This window comes from Ovis canadensis, chromosome 1 (genome assembly GCF_042477335.2).
Source record: "Ovis canadensis isolate MfBH-ARS-UI-01 breed Bighorn chromosome 1, ARS-UI_OviCan_v2, whole genome shotgun sequence".
Classification (NCBI taxonomy): domain Eukaryota; kingdom Metazoa; phylum Chordata; class Mammalia; order Artiodactyla; family Bovidae; genus Ovis; species Ovis canadensis.
In genome coordinates, this window is record NC_091245.1 from 264,844,630 (window position 1) to 264,863,090 (window position 18,461).

General features: G+C 48.1%; 1 protein-coding gene across 3 annotated transcripts in view; it reads right to left on the reverse strand.

Annotated features, from left to right (window-relative positions):
* Positions 1–18,461, reverse strand: part of TMPRSS2 (transmembrane serine protease 2) — a 51,211-nt gene that overhangs the window by 13,145 nt on the left and 19,605 nt on the right. For all 3 annotated transcript variants that reach the window (XM_069581436.1, XM_069581427.1, XM_069581447.1), the window contains exons 4-11: positions 17,318–17,404; positions 16,538–16,651; positions 13,948–14,074; positions 12,720–12,830; positions 4,421–4,464; positions 2,908–3,079; positions 1,233–1,408; positions 468–563 (exon numbers count right to left, since the gene is read on the reverse strand). In XM_069581436.1, the coding sequence (XP_069437537.1) occupies positions 468–563; positions 1,233–1,408; positions 2,908–3,079; positions 4,421–4,464; positions 12,720–12,830; positions 13,948–14,074; positions 16,538–16,651; positions 17,318–17,404 (927 nt within the window). The remainder of the gene's footprint in view (positions 1–467; positions 564–1,232; positions 1,409–2,907; positions 3,080–4,420; positions 4,465–12,719; positions 12,831–13,947; positions 14,075–16,537; positions 16,652–17,317; positions 17,405–18,461) is intronic.

The window sequence follows — 18,461 nt, forward strand, 5'->3', positions numbered from 1 at the left end:
TGCTTAGGTGGCCTCTACACTCCAAAACACAGTTTCCACTCACTGTTCCATTTGATTTGTTTTTTTAATTAATTTTTTGATATGGACCACTTTTTTAAAAGTCTCTATTGAATTTGTTACAGTATTGTTTCTGCTTTATAGCTTGGTTTTTTGACCACGAGGCATGTGGGATCTTAGTTACCTGATGAGGGATTGAACCCACACCCCCTGCACTGGAAAGTGAAGTTTTAACCATTGAACCACCAGGGAAGTCTTTGCATTTGACCTTAATCAGGGAACTGTGGTAGGTAGGGCAGGTAGGATTTTCCCATCTAACATGTAGAGAAACTGAGGCAAATAGCCTGGGTGAATTACCCTAAAATCATCCAATCACTCAGTGGTAGAAGCAGGATCAAAACCTAGATCTCCCACTTCTGAACCCATGCTTTGACTCATGGGGCCTGCCGACCCTGTGCTGGGAGACTCACCTTTCTCGTAGATGGCCCCCCACCCAGAAATCCAGCAGGACTGAGTTGGCTCCAGCATCATGCCTGGATTGGGCAGACACACTGGCTTCACTTTGTCTGTTTCATGAGAAGAAAATGCCATGAGCGAGTCTGATCTAACTGAAGGCCCCGGGTGATAGTCTCCACCTGGACCTTCCCATGTGCATGCACCGGGCCTGGGACCACCAGCCTGTGGCCCAAGGAGACGTCTAGATTCCAATGTGCCTAGCATCCTCTTCCTCTCCCTGCCAGGACCCTTTTTCTAAGAGATGAGAAGTTCATCTCTGGAAGTTAGGGTTTGGGAAAACTGAAGGTCAACAGTCAACAGTCCTGTGATGCAGATAGTTGACACTGGGCACAATAGGGCTGTATCAGCTACAGACTAAACTGATGATGAGGAAGGTAAATGATCAGTGTATTATAATCAAAGGCACAGTGTCAACTGCCACTGACCAGACTCTGATTATGAAATGACTTTTGTAGACGTGCATGTGTGCTAAGCTGTCACTGTGTGGTGGAGGAAAAATGTGGTGACCACATCGTTCGGCGGCCACAGGCACACTTGAGGGCGGCTCAGTCTCTGCTAAACCCTCTTCTAGCAGTCATCCCCTCCCCCAGCCCCGCACACGATAGCTCAATGCACATTTCCTCCATCCAGTCTTCACAGCAGTTTCATTTCCAATCAGCCTCTTAAGATTTGGTCCAAACTGTTCACACACCCTGGGCTGCTGAAACACAGGTACACACCGTTGAAAGTCAGAGGCTTCTGCAGCTTCATTAGAGCGATGTCATTGTTCTTGGTCTTGGAATCATAATTTGGGTGGGAAATCACTTTTGCTACTCGGTATCCACTTCCATAGAACATGTAAGATTGTTTCAAGATTCCCGCAAAGGCCGCCCATATCTTGGGATTGTTAAGAGGTCTGGAAGACAGAGACGAACACCGCTCAGCATGTAAGGATGGCAGACACACAACACGCATTCCACAGTTCTCAAAAGTCATCAGCCCCCGAGGTGGCATGACTTGTCAGAAGCCACACCAGAATGGTCTCAGGCTCTTCTCTCTCCCCATCTTACACAGCCTCACCCTCCCAGACCTCTCTCCTTTACTTCATCAGTGAATCATCTTCCTCCCGTATTTCTGTACCAGCCTGCAAACCCTCGCAATTCCAAGAACACTTATGCGTGTGAGCTAAGTTGCTTCAGTCATGTCTGACTCTTTGTGACCCTATAGACTATAGCCTGCAATGCTCCTCTGTTCATGGAATTTTCCAGGCAAGCATACTGGAGTGGGCTGCCCTGCCCTCCTCCAGGGGATCTTCCTGACCCAGGGATCAAACCCATGTCTCTTATGTTTCCTGCATCAGCAGGCAGGTTCTTTACCACTAGCGCCACCTGGGAAGGCCAACAACACTTATTCTTGAATCTAAATGTCTCCCTGAGGTTTGAAACCCCATTTCTAGCATGACTGGGTCTTACTTATCTTTATATACTAGAACATCTCCTGGCACACAGTAGGTGCTTAATAAATGTGTACCGGGGAGTAGACTCTGAGTCTAATAACCACTCAGGCACTACCTTCTTTTGGGTGCTTCCCTTCCAAGAAAATCCCAAGTCTTAGAGCCCATGGAATCTTGTGGATGGACACTCCTGAGTTATACACACTCCTTCCTTCAACCTTCGCAACAACCCTCGAAACAGCACACCTGACTTACAGGTGCAGACACTTCTGTCAGACACCTGGGGTGAACTGTCTGAGGCTAATCAGTCAGGGAACAGCCAAGTCAGGCCCAGCCTCACTCTAAACATGACAAGCAGCTACCATGAGTAAGGGTTTTTCAAAACATCCATGTGACCAAAAAAAATTCCTTGTTTAACAAAAAAGGAGGAAAAACAGTATCTTCTACAAGAGCTAACACTATAAGTGATGGCCACCCTCACCCCTCCCCACCCATCTGTATGGGCAACTCTGGGGCCCAGGCTGCTTAATGGATCACAGAGAACCTTCCGGCAGGACAGCCTGAGGTGTGAGTGTCTCCAAGATTCTCTGAGTGTCTCTCTGGGGACGAGCACCCAGGGAGCCCAAACCTGTCGAGAGGGCAGCGGCCTCAGGAAGGATAGAACCGAGCTGAGAAGACTGTGGACTGGAATTCGTCCTGTTCATAGCATCATCCCAGCCTTACACTGCATCCCTGTGCTGACTCAAAGCGATGGACACACGCTATGGGATGTGTTGGCCACAGTTTCACGTGCTTCACAAGTCATCCGACCCTCCCTGTGACGCCAGGGAGGCGCCCTCAGAAGCCCCAGTTGTCCCCAGGGAACCACCACAGAAGCCCAGGCTCCGCCCCCTACTCCTCTGGTTCCGCCCCTTCCCTCAGGCCACGCCCCCTTTCTCAGGCCCCGCCTCCTCGAGACTTACTCCTCTACACAGTGCGCAGCTGTCACGATCCACTCCGGGGTGATGATGGAGCCCCCGCAGACGTGGATGCCCTGCACGTGCAGGCTAACCTGCCAGGGCCATTCGCCCAAGTTAGCATTCGATCCCCCCACGATCCGGCTCTGGCGACTCGTCTTCACGGCGACCCCGCATTCTGACAGTGACAAGCATAGTGCAGCCGGCCAGTGAGCAAAGCAGGGCCGCCCCCACCCAATCCCACTACGCCCCTGCCGCCCCACCTTCCTGCCTCCCCCGGACACCTGCCACATTGTGTGCCCAGACAGTTCCCATCCCAAGGTTCTGGCCTGGCTGCAGGGTGACCATTATCTCCTCTTGTGCCTGTTTCTTTGGGCTCTGACTTTAGAAAACGCTGCCTGGTCTCTTTCGGCTGGGGTGGGGGGCCAGAGGACACTCCTCGAGCAACCACCCCTACCCCATACCCGCAGCCACCTCCAGGAAGCTCCACTTCTGATAGCCCTGGATGCCGCCTGTTGCTTGGCACTTGTGTGATTCCATCAGCATCTCCCAGATACCCATGTAGCAGGGCAGATAACAAAGGCCCTGGGACCCCCTTGAATGCTCAGAGACCCCAAGATTCCTGAACAAAGCTAAGGAGGGCTTTTCTCCTATGCACTGCTCTCAAACCATCACAAGGTGGACAGTGTGGGTAGGAGGGCAGGGCAGGCACCACGCTCTCCTAGTACCTAAAGAAGCTTGAACCAACCTGTGTGGGAAGTTACTGCCAGGACCACTGGGGAATGGTGTTCACCCTGGAATGACCGCCTGCTTCACCTGTTCAAACTGGGAATCCAAGCTTCAGGACCGAGACCCATATGGGAAGAGGATGGGGCCATACCAGAGAAATGAGTTCAGGGACAGTATCCTCCATACCCATAAAAGGTTTGGAAAATGTGAAAGTGTTAGTTGTTCAGTCATGTCTAACTCTTTGCGACTCCATGGATTGTAGCCCATCAGGTTCCTCTGTCCATGGAATTTTCCAGGCAAGAATACTGGAGTGGGTTGCCATTTCCTTCTCCAAGGGATCTTCCTGACAGAGGGACTGAGCTCAGATCTTCCGCAGTGCAGGAAGATTCTTTACTGTCTGAGCCACCAGGGAAGCCCAAAAAGGTTGGAAACTATAAGTAGTCCAAACGCTGGAATGGGGACACCCATGGGTCTCCAGCCCCACAATGTGGACAGCACAGAGAGGGCCCGTCCATCTCTGGAGCTTGTCTGTCCTCAGGGGACAGCTGGTTCTCGGACCAAAGCAGTAGGTATCTAAAGTTATCCAGATTCAAGAACGGGAACTCTTGGGCAAGGTGCTGGGCATGTCCTGATGCGTTACTCCACCTTCTATCTCCAAGTCCCTCAAAGACACACTGGGATACATTTCAGTAAGGTATCAAATTTGATACTATTTGATTTTGGTATCAAACGGAATACCAAAATGTATCCCATTTTAGAAACACAAAACAGAAAACCAAGAATCACTTACCTATACAGCGTAAAGAAACCACTGTTTTTGAAGAACAGACATCGCTGCAAAAGAAGAGGGGGAAATTCTGGTCACTATAACAATCAAGACACTGGATTCTCAAAATACTTAGAAATAAATATTTTCTTCCAATGTTCTCACTCCCTGCCTCTTTAGATATAGAAGAGTTTGCAATTGAAGACATGAATAGAGAAAGTAAATACATAGGGGGACAGTAGTAAAGAGTAGACACCAAGTCAAACTGGAAGGTTAAAATCCAAGCTGTGTGACCTTGGGCAAGGCACTTAACCTCTCTGTGCCTCGATTTCCCCATCAACAGAATGGGCTAATAATAGTACCAAAGGTAGTTGTGAAGATAATCACACATTGTGTGTGTGTGTGTGTGTGTGTTAGTCATTCAATCGTGTCAAGTCAAAACACACATCATATCAGCTGTCATTTTTTTTCTTGGAGTTTAAAATCATCCTTTAATTTTGTAAGGAAGACTTTTGTAAACTTCCAGCTTCTTGTAACATCTTTATATGAACTGCACAGAAAACTATACAACCATTTGCCTGGGAACAGAAGAAGAGTTACTCCTTGGGAGGCAAACATTCCAGGTTACAGATGAAAAAGAACTAACCAATGCATTCCACTGTACACTGAATTTTCTCCAACATGTTGAAAAGAGAAGCAGCATTCATGCCCAGGTATTTGAAGCTGGCAGTGTTCCTTTTTTTTTTCTTTTCTTTTTTATTTTTTAAATTATGGAAGTATAACGCATTTACTGCAGATTTGGAAAATACAGAACAGTTACGTATTATTTCACTATATACTACAATTATTTTTAAGTAGATGAAGATTTTTCATTGGAATTTCAATATCAAACTCTCAAAAATTAATGGAATGAATGGAAAAGTAGAAAGATTTAGTAGATCTGAAAAACGCTATGTCCTGAATGCCCTCCTGACACGCTGAGAAGGAAAGAGGTGCTGACACCCAGATGCTTGAAGCTGGCGAGGTTCTTTTGAACATAATCAGTTCGTGTGGGGCCAGATCAGTGTTACATGGCAGAGCAGGACACAGGCACACCCATCACACAATCCCAGGTTGTTGTTCAGTCGCTCAGTCACATCCGACTCTGCGACTCCATGGACTACAGCATGCCAGGCTTCCTTGTCCCTCACTATCTCCTGGAGTTTGCCCAGAGTCGTGTCCTTTGTGTTGATGATGCCATCCAGCCATCTCATCCTCTGTCACTCCTCCTCCTGCCCTCAATCTCTCCTCTGATGAGTCTTTTCCAGTGAGTTGGCTTTTTGCATCAGCTGGCCAAAGTATTGCAGCTTCAGCATCAGTCCTTCCAGTGAATATGCAGAGTTGATTTCCTTTAGGACTGACTGGTTTGATATTGCTGTCCAGTGCCACAATTCAAAAGCATCAATTCATTGGCACTCAGCCTTCTTGAGGGTCCAGCTCTCATATCTGTACATGACTACCGGAAAAACCATGACTTTGACTATATGGACCTTTGTCAGCAAAATGATGCCTCTGCTTTTTAATATGCTATCTAGATTGGTCATAGCTTTCCTTCAAAGAAGCAAGCGTGTTTGAATTTCAAGGCTGCAGTACCATCCATAGTGATTTAAGACCCCAAGAAAATAAAATCTATCATTGTTTCTAGTTTTTCCCCATCTGTTTGCCATAAAGTGATGGGACCAGATGCCATGATCTTCGTTTTTTTGAATGTTGACTTTTAAGCCAGCTTTTTCACTCTCCTCTTTCACCCTCATCAAGAGGCCCTTTAGTTCCTCTTCACTTTCTGCCATTAGAGTCATATCATCTGCATATCTGAGGTTGTTGGTATTTCTTCCTGCATTCTCAATCCCAGCTGGTAATTCATCCCATGAACCTGGTCCAAACCTCACAGTAACAAACAGCCCCCTCTGCTGGCTGGCATAAGTGACTGCACTTCTTTGCCAATCCCAGCAGTAGCCTGGCTTCATGCCAACCCACCTTCTGACAAAAAAGCATTGAGGTACCAACTATAGAAGGACCCTCATTTCTGGAAAGCATCCAATCCATGGCCAAACCTAGCTTCCTGGAACCTTCCCCAAATGACTCAATACAAGCCCACATCCCGTTATAAGTCCCTTCTAACACCCTCCCACTGAGACCCCCATGGTTTCAAGACAAGGTGTGTCCTGGTGGCCTCTGGCTGGGTGGCACAAAATGCCAAGAGGAGACATGCTCCCATTAAGAGCGGATGTTTTCTAAGGATCGTCTGGTCATTCTCCCTGTGTGGAGGCACACTGTGCAGCCACCAGAGCCTGACGCTGGGAAGCATTGAAGGCAGGAGGAGAAGGGGGCAACAGAGAACGAGAAGGTTGGATGGCATCACCAACTCAACGGACATGAGTTTGAGCAAACTCTGAGAGATGGGGAAAGACGGGGAAGCCTGGCGTGCTGCAGTCCGTGCGGTCAAAAGAGTCAGACACGACTAAGAGACTGAAGAACAACGCAACCTCAGGGCACGAAGCGATCGCTCAGACGAGCCCTACCAGGAGCCCGAGGTTCAAGCATCAAAGTGCTACGTCTGAAAGCAAACCGGAAAGAAGTCCTCCCAGCCCCCTGACGAGCATGCGGGTACCATGTGCCTCTTCTTTCCTCCAAAGTGTGAAGCCTTGAGTTACCACAAGGCGGCAGCCTTCCCTCCCTTACTCAGCCCTGGTTCCAAGTAACTGAGCAAGACAAGGAGACGATATTTACAAAGAGCCCAGGCAGCTGTGTTCAGCGTCTCAGGGGGGCAAGCCACGGCCCGCTGTTTTGATGGCCACACCTGGCCATGGGCACCCTTCCTCCTAGGCTCAGCCTGTCACATTCTTGGGGACGGCCAGGCTCAGGTGCCCCGGGCAGAAGGCAGCCCCCCGGGCCACCAGGAACACAAACCCACTCACAGAAAAGGAGGGGGGAACTTGACTTGTCCTTCTTTCCCTAAACACAGCACCTGGCACCTGGCCAGCAGGGAGGGGACAGCATGGTTTGGGTGAGTGATGGGGAACTGGGAGCTGAGGAAGCTGTATGCTGTGTGTCTTTCCATTTGGATAACAGTATTCTATACTCTCTTGTGGCTCAGTGGTAAAGAATCTGCCTGCAATGCGGGAGACCCAGGTTTGGTCCTTGGGCCGAGAAGATCCCCCTGGAGGAGGGCATGGAAACCCTCTCCAGTATTCTTGCCTGGAAAATTCCATGGACAGAGGAGACTGGAGGGCTGCAGTCCATGTGGTCGTGAAAGAGTCAGACAGGAGTTAGTAACTAAGTAACACCAGCATGAATGATTCTAGGAAGACTGCAAACATTTTAAACATATGCAACACAAACTGAGTAGCTTAAGCCTAGCCCTCTCCCCCACCCTCCTAACTAGTCAAACGATCAACCCGTGGCACCAACTCAGGTTCACGTCCACCCACTGGACACACTTCGACCTTCCCAGCACTGCAAGTTGGCCTCCAGGTACAGAAAACACTGGTGTACTGGAGTAGCTGCTAGCTCCCAGGCCCACCCCTCACACAGCATCCTCTGACTCCACGGCTGGGGCTGGGGGACCAACCTTCCCCACTGCCTGGGCTGAGAGGACCTCTGGGAAGCAGAGTTTCCAGTGTGAAACCAGCAGGGTCCTGCGAAAACCAGGATGAGCTGATCACCCCAATGGGGTCACGAGACATTCTTCTGGACCCCTAGACACACACCCTGACACACACTAAGATGCATCTCTAATGTCTGCAGAGAAGGAAATCGGGAAAGAGGAATCTTCATTCTGTAATGTTACCCAATACCCTGGAGGGCAGACGGCACACACAGGTGGCCAGTAGACCATAGCTGCTTCCCAAGGTGGCGCTGATGGTAAAGAACCCGCCAGCAATGCAGGAGATGTGGGTTTGATCCCTGGGTCGAGAAGATTCCATGGGGGAGGAAACGGCAACCCACTCCAGTATTCTTGCCTAGAGAATCCCATAGGCAGAGGAGCCTTGTGGGCTACAAAGAGTCAAACATGACTGAAGCAACTTAGCACGAACACCTCCCTAGAACGAACCCAGAGCTGCTCAGTGATGGGTCCTACTTAGAGTCCAGTCTCCTCCCTGTGAGGAACTCAAACTCTAACCAGCAAGAGAGAAATCAAACTCTAATGGTGATTCTCCCAGACATCCCCTACTCATCTGCAGTTTTTGAAAGGAAAAAAGAAACAACCATGCCCAATGCACCCATGAAAAGATGTTCAACGTCACTAATTATTAGAGAAACACAAATCAAAACAACAACGAGGTATCACCTCAACACTGGTCAGAAGGGCCATGATTAAAAAGTCTCCAAATAACAAATGCTGGACAGGCTGTGGAGAAAAGGGAACCTTCCTACACTGTCAGGCGGAATGTAAGTTGGTGCAGCCACTATGGAGAACAGTGAGGAGATTCCTCATTTCAATTTAGTTCAGTCGCTTAGTCGTGTTTGATGCTTTGTGATTCCATGGCCTGCAGCACGCCAGGCTTCCCTGTCCATCACAAACTCCCGAGCTTGCTCAAACTCATGTCCATCGAGTCAGTGATGCCATCCAATCGTTTCATCCTCTGTTGTCCCCTTCTCCTCCTGCCCTCAATCTTTCCCAGCATCAGGGTCTCTTCCAGTGAGTCAGTTCTTCCCATCAGGTGGCCAAATTATTGAAGTTTCAGCTTCAGCATCAGTCCTTCCAATGAATATTCAGGACTGATTTCCTTTAGAATGGACTGGTTGGATCTCCTTGCAGTCCAAGGGACTCTCAAGAGTCTTCTCCAACACTGCAGTTCAGAGGCATCAATTCTTCAGCACTCAGCTTTCTTTATAGTCCGACTCACACATCCATATATGACTACTAGAAAAACCATAGCTTTGACTAGACAGACCTTTGTTGGCAAAGTAATGTCTCTGCTTTTTAATATGCTGTCTAGGTTGGTCATAGATTTTCTTCCAAGGAGCAAGCATCTTTTAATTTCATGGCTGCACTCACCATCTGCAGTGATTTTGGAGCCCAAAGAAATGAAGCCTCTCACTGTTAACCCATCTATTTGCCATGAAATGATAAGACCAGATGCCATGATCTTAGTTTTCTGAATGTTTAGTTTCAATCCAAATTTTCACTCTCCTCTTTCACTTTCATCAAGAGGCTCTTTAGTTCTTCTTCACTTTCTGCCATAAGGATGGTGTCATCTGCATATCTGAGGTTATTGATATTTCTCCCAGCAATCCTGATTCCATCTTGTGCTTCATCCAGCCTGACATTTTGCGTGATGGAGTCTGCATATAAGTTAAATAAGCAGGGTGACAATATACAGGTTTGACGCACTCCTTTCCCTATTTGGAACTAGTCTGTTGTTCCATGTCCAGTTCTAACTGTTGCTTCTTGACCTGCATACACATTTCTCAAGAGGCAGGTCAGGTGGTCTGGCATTCCCATCTCTTTCAGTTCCACAGTTTGTTGTGATCCACACAGTCAAAGGTTTTGGCATAGTCAATAAAGCAGAAGTAGATGGTTTTCTGGAACTCTCTTGCTTTTTTTGATGATCCAACGGATGTTGGCAATTTGATTTCTAGTTCCTCTGCCTTTTCAGCTTGAACATCTGCAAGTTCATGATTAACGTATTGTTAAAGCCTGGCTTGGAGAATTTTGAGCATTACTTTACTAGCCTGTAAGATGAGTGCAATTGTGCGGTAGTTTGAGCATTCTTTGGCATTGCCTTTCTTTGGGGTTGGAATGAAAACTGACCTTTTCCAGTCCTGTGGCCACTGCTGAGTTTTCCAAACTCGCTGACATATTGAGTGTGGCACTATCACAGCATCATCTTCCAGGATTTGAAATAGCTCAACTGGAATTCCATCCCGTCCACTAGTTTTGTTCATAGTGATGTTTCCTAAGGCCCACTTGAATTCACTTTCCAGGATGTCTGCCTGGGTGATCACACCATTGTGGTCATCTGGGTCATGAAGGTCTTTTCTGTATAGTTCTTCTGTGTATCCTTGCCGCCTCTTCTTAATTTCCGCTGCTTCTGTTCGGTCCATACCATTTCTGTCCTTTATTCTGCCCATCTTTGCATGAAATATTCCCTTGGTATCTCTAATTTTCTTGAAGAGATCTCTAGTCTTTCCCATTCTATTGTTTTCCTCTATTTCTTTGCATTGATCACTGAGGAAGGCTTTCGTATCTCTCCTTGCTATTTTTTGGAACTCTGCATTCAAATGGGTATATCTTTCCTTTTCTCCTTTGCCTTTAGCTTCTCTTCTTTTTTCAGCTATTTGTGAGGCCTCTCCAGACAACCATTTTTCCTTTTTGCATTTCTTTTTCTTGGGGATGGTCCTGATCACTGCCTCCTGTACAATGTCACAAACCTCTGTCCATAGTTCTTCAGGCACTCTGTCTATCAGATCTAATCCTTTGAATCTGTTTGTCACTTCCACTGTATAATCATAAAGGGTTTGATTTAGGTCATACCTGAATGACCTAGTGGTTTTCCCTACTTTCTTCAATTTAAGTCTGAATTTGGCAATAAGGAATTCATGATCTGACCTACAGTCAGCTCCCAGTCTTGTTTATGCTGACTGTGTAGAGTTTCTCCATCTTTGACTGCAAAGAATATGATCAATTTGATTTCAGTATTGACCATTTGGTGATGTCCATGTGTAGAGTCTTCTCTTGTGTTATTCAAAGAGGGTGTTTGCTATGACCAGTGTGTTCTCTTGGCAAAACTCTATTAGCCTTTGCCCTGCTTCATATTCCAAGGCCAAATTTGCCTGTTACTCCAGGAGTTTCTTGACTTCCTACTTTTGCATTCCAGTCCCCTATAATTAAATGGACATCTTTTTTGGGTGTTAGTTCTAGAAAGACTTGTAGGTCTTCATAGAACCATTCAACTTCAGTTTTACTGGTTGAGCCATAGACTTGGATTACTATGATACTGAATAGTTTGCCTTGGAAACGAACAGAGGCCATTCTGTCCTTTTTGAGATTGCATCCAAGTACTGCATTTTGGACTCTTTTGTTGACAATGAGGGCTACTCCATTTCTTCTAAGGGATTCCTGCCTGCAGTAGTGGTCACCTGAGTTAAATTCACCCATTCCAGTCCATTTTAGTTCACTGATTCCTAAAATGTCGATGTTCACTCTTGCCATCTCCTGTTTGATGACTTCCAATTTACCGTGATTCATGTACCTAACGTTCCAGGTTCCTATGCAATAGTGTTCTTTACAGCATCAGACTTTACTTCCATCACCAGTCACATCCTCAACTGGGCGTTGTTTTTGCTTTGACTCTGTCTCTTCATTCTTTCTGGAGTTATTTCTCCAGTGATCTCCAGTAGCATATTGGGCACCTACTGACCTGGGGAGTTCCTCTTTCAGTATCCTATCATTTTGCCTTTTCATACTGTTCATGGGGTTCTCAAGGCAAGAATACTGAAGTGGTTTGCCATTCCCTCCTCCAGTGGACCACATTCTGTCAGACCTCTCCACCATGACCCATGCATCATGGCCCTACATGGCACACCTCATAGTTTTGTTGAGTTAGACACGGCTGTGGTCCATCCGAATAGTTTGATTAATTTTGAGATTCCTCAAAAGACTAAAAATAAAAGTGCCATGTTATCCTGCAATCCCACTCCTCAGCATATACCCAGACAAAACCGTAATTCAAAAGGATACACGCATCCCAGTGTTCAGTGCAGCACTATTTACAGTGTCAAGACATGAAGGCAACCTAAATATCCACGTGTCGATGAGCGTATGAAGAAGATGCGGTACATATACACAGTGGAATACTACTCAGCCATAAGAAGAAAAGAAACAATTCTTTTTGCAGGAACATGGATGGACCTAGAAATGATCCTACTAGGTGAAGTAAGCCAGAGAGAGAAAGACAAATGCTATATGATATCACTTCTATGTGGAATCTAAAATATGAAACAAATGAATTTCCCTATGAAACAGACAGACTCACAGACGTAGAAACAGACTTGTGGTTGCCAAGGGGAGGGAAAAGCAGATGGACTGGAATTTCAGGATTAGCAGATGCAAACTGTTACATATAGGATGGATATAAACAACAATGTCCTACTGTATACCACGGGGAACTATATTCAATATCTTGTGATAAATCACATGGGAAAGAATGTGAAAAAGAATGCATATATTTGTACGACTGAATCACTTTGCTGTTTGGTGGAAATGAATACAACATTGTAAATCACCCATACTTCAATAAAACAAATTTTTAAAAAAAGAAATCAGCAAATTAAATACCTGTGGTAGAGTTTTTTATAGAGATCGATATTGTTGGCACTTATGTTCAGCTTCATAAAGCTTGTGGCTCCGCTGTCATCTGCTATTCCTTGGCTAGAATAAAAACTATTCCTAAAAAAAAGACAGAGAGTCTTACTTAAAATAATAGTTTTGCTGCGAGCATTTGCAAACCCTATGCTATAGCTATATCATAGTACTGCTCTTATACAACACGCAGGTTAAGAGCATTTTGGAAAACAAAAACACAACTTCTAATGAAGTTACACCACATTATAACCATCCAATAACCCTGGAGTGTCAGGGGAAAGTCCTCTATCAGTCGTGTTTCGAATCTAATCGGGATCAGGATGAAAAAGCAGTATGAATATAGATGTGCGAGGACGTATAGTGTAACCAAACATATAATGTAACCACATGTCCAAATGCTCTCAGTGGTAAAATGTAGCCCCTGAACCACGATGAGACATCCCTACGTCATTCATAGTGACACACACTTCAACTAGGGGGAGAGTGGAATTTGGAAGCAGTTCCCTAGCTAAGATGGCAACTTTTTTATCCGGTGATAATTCATTTTGAAAACTAGCATAAGGTGAACAGGCTAGATTTGCAGAGAAGTCACATGGGGACGCGCCCAGGGAGGAGATGGGGGCAGTAAAATGGCCCAGCCTCTCCCTGGAAGGCCGGGCTGGCAGGTGCACTCTGAGGAGCTCCTGGCTGGAACCTTCTCTGGTGGCTACATGAGGGATGTATTCTCTTACAGATAAATCCAGTGATCAGCTCTCTCTGTTCAAAAGCCCTCAGTGCCTCCTGCACTCCTGCAGTGAAGCTCTCACAGATGTGTTCCCTCCAACCTCTCCCGCAGTCCTCCCCACTGGCCCCCCACCTCCAGCCCCCACCCAGGAGGCGAGCTGAGTCAAGGCTTCCACCTTGCACTGGAGTCTCCTCAGGAAATGAGTCTCTCAAGGCCCTCAGCCAGCACCCAGGACCCTGGTGACCTCGGCGCTGGACAGACCTGAGGAACTAGGAGCAGATGGAGGCCCAGGAGGAGGTGGGGCTGGGGGTGTGGGGCACACGCTCCCCTGCTGGTTCCCTGGGGCAGCTTTGGGAAGAAGACAGAGGTGTGTGGTGTCTATGGGCTGGCACTTCCGGAGAGGGGCAGAGAGACGCACTGATTCCATGCTCTGTGCCTGTCACCATCACCAGGGAGGACGAGGGGCGCGGAACTCACCGGTAGCCCATGTCCTGGCAGGCCGCCCTCCCGTAGCTCTCACTCCAGTTGTCCTGGCACACGGGGTGCCAGGACTTCCTCTGTGCTGAGTACACCTGAAGGATGAAGTTCGGTCCATAGAGGCGAACTGCGGGAAGGGAGGCTCTGGTGAGTTCCAGACCGTGACCTTCATCCTGGCCGCACGCGGGCCCCACCCTCCCCGGACACAGAGGCTCCAGAGGGCTTGGCTCCCTCTCCCCAGCTACACACAAGAGATGCCCAGAATCTAGCCTTTCCTCCCAAAACGTGCCCTTCACCCAACAGAGCTGAAAACAGGTATTCAGACAAAAATGAACATCGTGCACACATGTTTGTGAGAGCATTATTCACAAGAGCTCAAAGCGGGTAACATCCAAACGTTCATCAGTGGAGGAACGCACAGAATGCAGTCCTTGCGCACAGTGGGACGTTATTCTTCCATGAAACGGGATGAAACACTGACAGGACCCAACAGGCATGAACGTTCACACACGATTGGTATCCTCCTGACTGAAAGAGGCCAGGCAAAGGTCCACACACGGTAGGACCCCATTTCTATGAAACATCTGGAGGAAGAAGTCTATGGAGATGGAAAGCAGACTAGTGGTTGCTTAGGGCCTGACATCCAGGCTCAGTCTGCCATGGAGCAACCAGCTCATTTCCTGATGCTTCCGTGGTGAGCGATTCCATCCACCATGTGAGTGGATAAACCAACTGTAAGGGCATCCAGACAGTGGAATATGATTCAGCCCTAAAGAGAAATGAGCCACCAGGCTGTGAAGAGACAAGGAGGAAGCGTAAGTGCACATCAGTCAGTGATGGAAAAGGCTACATACGTCCTGTAGGATTCCAACTCTACGACACTCGGGAAAAGGCAAAACCATGGAGACAGTAAAAGGATCAGTGGTTTTCTGACGAGAAAGTGGTTTCAAGACAGGGGGTGAAAGCTTCTACCCGTGGCTCAGTCTTTGAGGTGACCAGCGCCTACAGGAGCCATTCAGGGGCCACCCAGAATCGCCTCATAGAACAAAGACCCTTCTACCACCCAGGAAATGACAAGGGCCTTAGGAGCTCGGTGTCAGGAGCTGGGGTCAGGGACCAAATACCAGAACAAAAGATGCACCAGGTGGTCTCACCACTTGAAAATCACCATGGTCTCAGGAGCCCTGTGCTAGGAACTGGGGTCAGAGACCGGCACCTTTCCTCTATCTAATCTCACAGTGTATGAGTGTATGTATTAGTATCTGGAGCATGAGACTGTGTTTGAGTGCGTTACGTGAAGCGGTAGGTAAGATTTTTCACTCCGTACCCTTAGCTACTTCCTGAATTTTGATCTATTTGAAGACATTAACTCTTAATAGTATTTAAATAAATACAAACTTCGACATTAAGAAGAGAAAGTCACTCCAGGCAACATCATGAGTTGGTCTTGCTAGAGTCCACACGTGAGTGGACACAGGTATTACAACATCAAACACCATTCCATCCAATAGAGTAACCACGTCTGCTCAACCTCAGAAATTCTCCACTTTAGTTAAGAAAATGGTGACAAATATACCATCACCCATAAAGGCAAAGCAGTATGTGGACACTTTGCCGAGTGAGTGAGTCTGCCAAGTGCAAATCCTCTGCTGTAGGCGAGAACTCCAGGAACTCCCAGTGCAGGGGAATCCACAGGCAGAACAGCAGTGTCTCACACGGGTGCCCTGACCTGGACTTGGGGTGTAAAAGAGAACCATCTCCCCAGGACGGCCACAGAGGATGGACAGCTCTAGGGAGGAGCACAGCCTCTGTCTGCATCACTTGCACTCAAAGTTAACGGCTCCCAGAGCACGCAGCAGGCTTCAGGCTTTGGGTAGGCCCTTCAGGGGATATCAAGGCAAACTTCATCCTCAGGCATCATTTCCCTGCTGCACCTACTTTGCGTTCAGTTGCTCAGTCGTGTCTGACTCTGTGCGACCCCATGGACTATAATCCGCTAGGCTCCTCTGTCCATGGGATTCTCCAGGCAAGAATACTGAAGTGGATTGCCTTTCCCTTCTCCAGGGGATCTTCCCGAACCATGGACCGAACGCAGGCTTCTTGCATCTCCTGCACTGGAAGGTGAATTCTTTACCACTAGCGCTACCTGGGAAGCCCACAGCTACTGAAAAATTCATTGAAAATAAAAGCAGAAGCAGTGTCTACCCTGTGACAACAGACATAGGCCACCCGAAAAGCAGCTTGCTTAGAAAGCACAGAGCCCACTCCCAACTTGCTATTTTAAACAATTTGCTGTTTTAGTCACATCCTGTGGCAGCTGGGGCATGAATGTGGCCTGGCCCTAGGCTGTGGTCTCCCATCCCCTGGTTGTGTGACTCCAGGTGGGAGCTCACCCCCTCTGAGCCTATCTCCTCATCTGAAAACTGAGCTTGCATGCAAGGTTCAGCCTCCAGGAATGGAGTCGATGGGGGAGTGATTGACGTGCGGGATACAAGCCTGGCACCGTGTGCCTGCCTTGCTGTGGCCTCTGTGGGGGCCACCCAGTGCCCAAGCCAAGCGGCCCCCTCCCACAAGCAGCCCTGCCACTCACCGCAGCGGTTCTCGTCCTCGCCACCGGGGCAGTGCAGGATGCCATCGCACCAGAGGGAGGGGCTGACACAGGTCCCGGAGGAGCCGCACTCCATCCCTGAGCACCCGTCCTCCACTTGCAGGGAAACAGAGGGAGACGCCCATCAGGTGAGAAACCAAGGAAACCCCCAGCCCTGGGGACGAGAGACAGCAAGCCGTTCCCCTCTATTTTAAAAGGAGGGAGTGGGTCCTTGCCGACAGCGTATGTCAAAGGAAGCGGGGCTGCCCACAGCAATGGTGAATCCCCCAGGTGTATTACTTCCGGTCGGAGGCGGATCCCTAACCTGGGATATGGACAGCAGTTCCCCGCGCCCCCTCCACACAGGTGAGTCCTGTGACCCATGATCCCTGCCCCAGGCTGGCGGAGGAGGCCTGGCTGTAGGTATAGGAGTCCCCTGGGGAGCGTGGCCTCCAGCCACCACCATGTACACTGAAAAGCAGGAGACAGGTGTGCCCCGAGGTGCGGATGCTCACGAGTGCCAGGCCCCACCCAGGGTCCTAAAGCACAGGGTGAGCTCAACACGCTTCAATACCACACGAAGGACATGGGATCTTGACAACCCACAGGCGAGGAAGTATGCCAATGGGACTGGCGGCTTCCAAGAAAGGTTTTCCAAGTATCTTATAGTCAAACAGGAAAGAGACGGGAAACTTCACGAGGGGCTGGGGGTGGGCCCCCGGTCCAAGCAGCAGGGCTGCCGAAGGGCCAGCACAAGGCAACTCAGCCCTGGCCCGCACTTACTGTACTTCCAGAGGAGGACAGCAGCGAGGATTGCTCCTGCCAGCAGGACTGCCAGGGTGAAGGTGATGCACAGGGCTTTCTTGGTCTCTGCAGGAAAGGCAGTGAGGACACAGCTTAGTCACCTGGTTTCTTAGACTCTCAAATTTCATGCACTACTGTTATGGTATATTTTATCAAGGAATAATACACTTAAATGGGGCTTCCCTGATAGCTCAGTTGGTAAAGAATCCACCTGCAATGCGGGAGACCTGGGTTTGATCCCTGGGATGGGAAGATCCCCTGGAGAAGGGAAAGGCTACCCACTGCAGTATTCTGGCCTGGAGAATTCCATGGACTGTATAGTCCATGGGGTCGCAAAGAGTCGGACACGGCTGAGCGACTTTCACTTACTTACTTACTTACTTACACACTTAAATATTATTCAGCCATAAAAAGAATGAAATTGAGACAGCTGTAGTGAGGCAGATGAACCCACAGCCTATCATACAGAGTGCAAACTAAGTCAGAAAGAGGGAAACAAATATTGTATTTTAAAACATATCTATGGAATCTAGAAAAACAGTGCTGATGAAACTATCTGCAAGGCAGGAATAGAGATGCAGACAGAGAACAGACTTGCAGCCACAGTGGGGGAAGGGAGAGTGGGACGAACGGGGAGCAGCATGGACATATACACACCAGCACGTGTGAAACAGCTGGTGGGGAGCAGAGCACGGGGAGCTCAGCTCAAGGCTCTGCTGCGGCCAGAGGGGTGGGGTGGGGTGAGGGCCAGGTGAGAGGCGGGGCCACGAGGGAGGGGACACATGTCCGCTCGAGGCTGCTTCTCTTTGTCGTACAGCGGAAACTAACACAACATTGCAAAGCAATTACATTTCCATTTTTTCAAAGTGACTTTTCTCTTTAGGAACATATCCTGGGAGGCCTTATTTCTTCCATAGAGTTGAACTAAAACTAACTTTTTGGAGAACCAAAGCAGGCAGCCATGATATAAAGCAAACATACGTTGAAGTTAAGCTCTTTAAAAAGTAAGATAGTCTTTTGGTCTCAAGATAGTCCAAAAAATGATGAATGTAAAAAAATTGGTTGAATAAAGGAAATATACCTTGCTCTAGTAACTACAAGCATAAGCAAAATAATAATAACA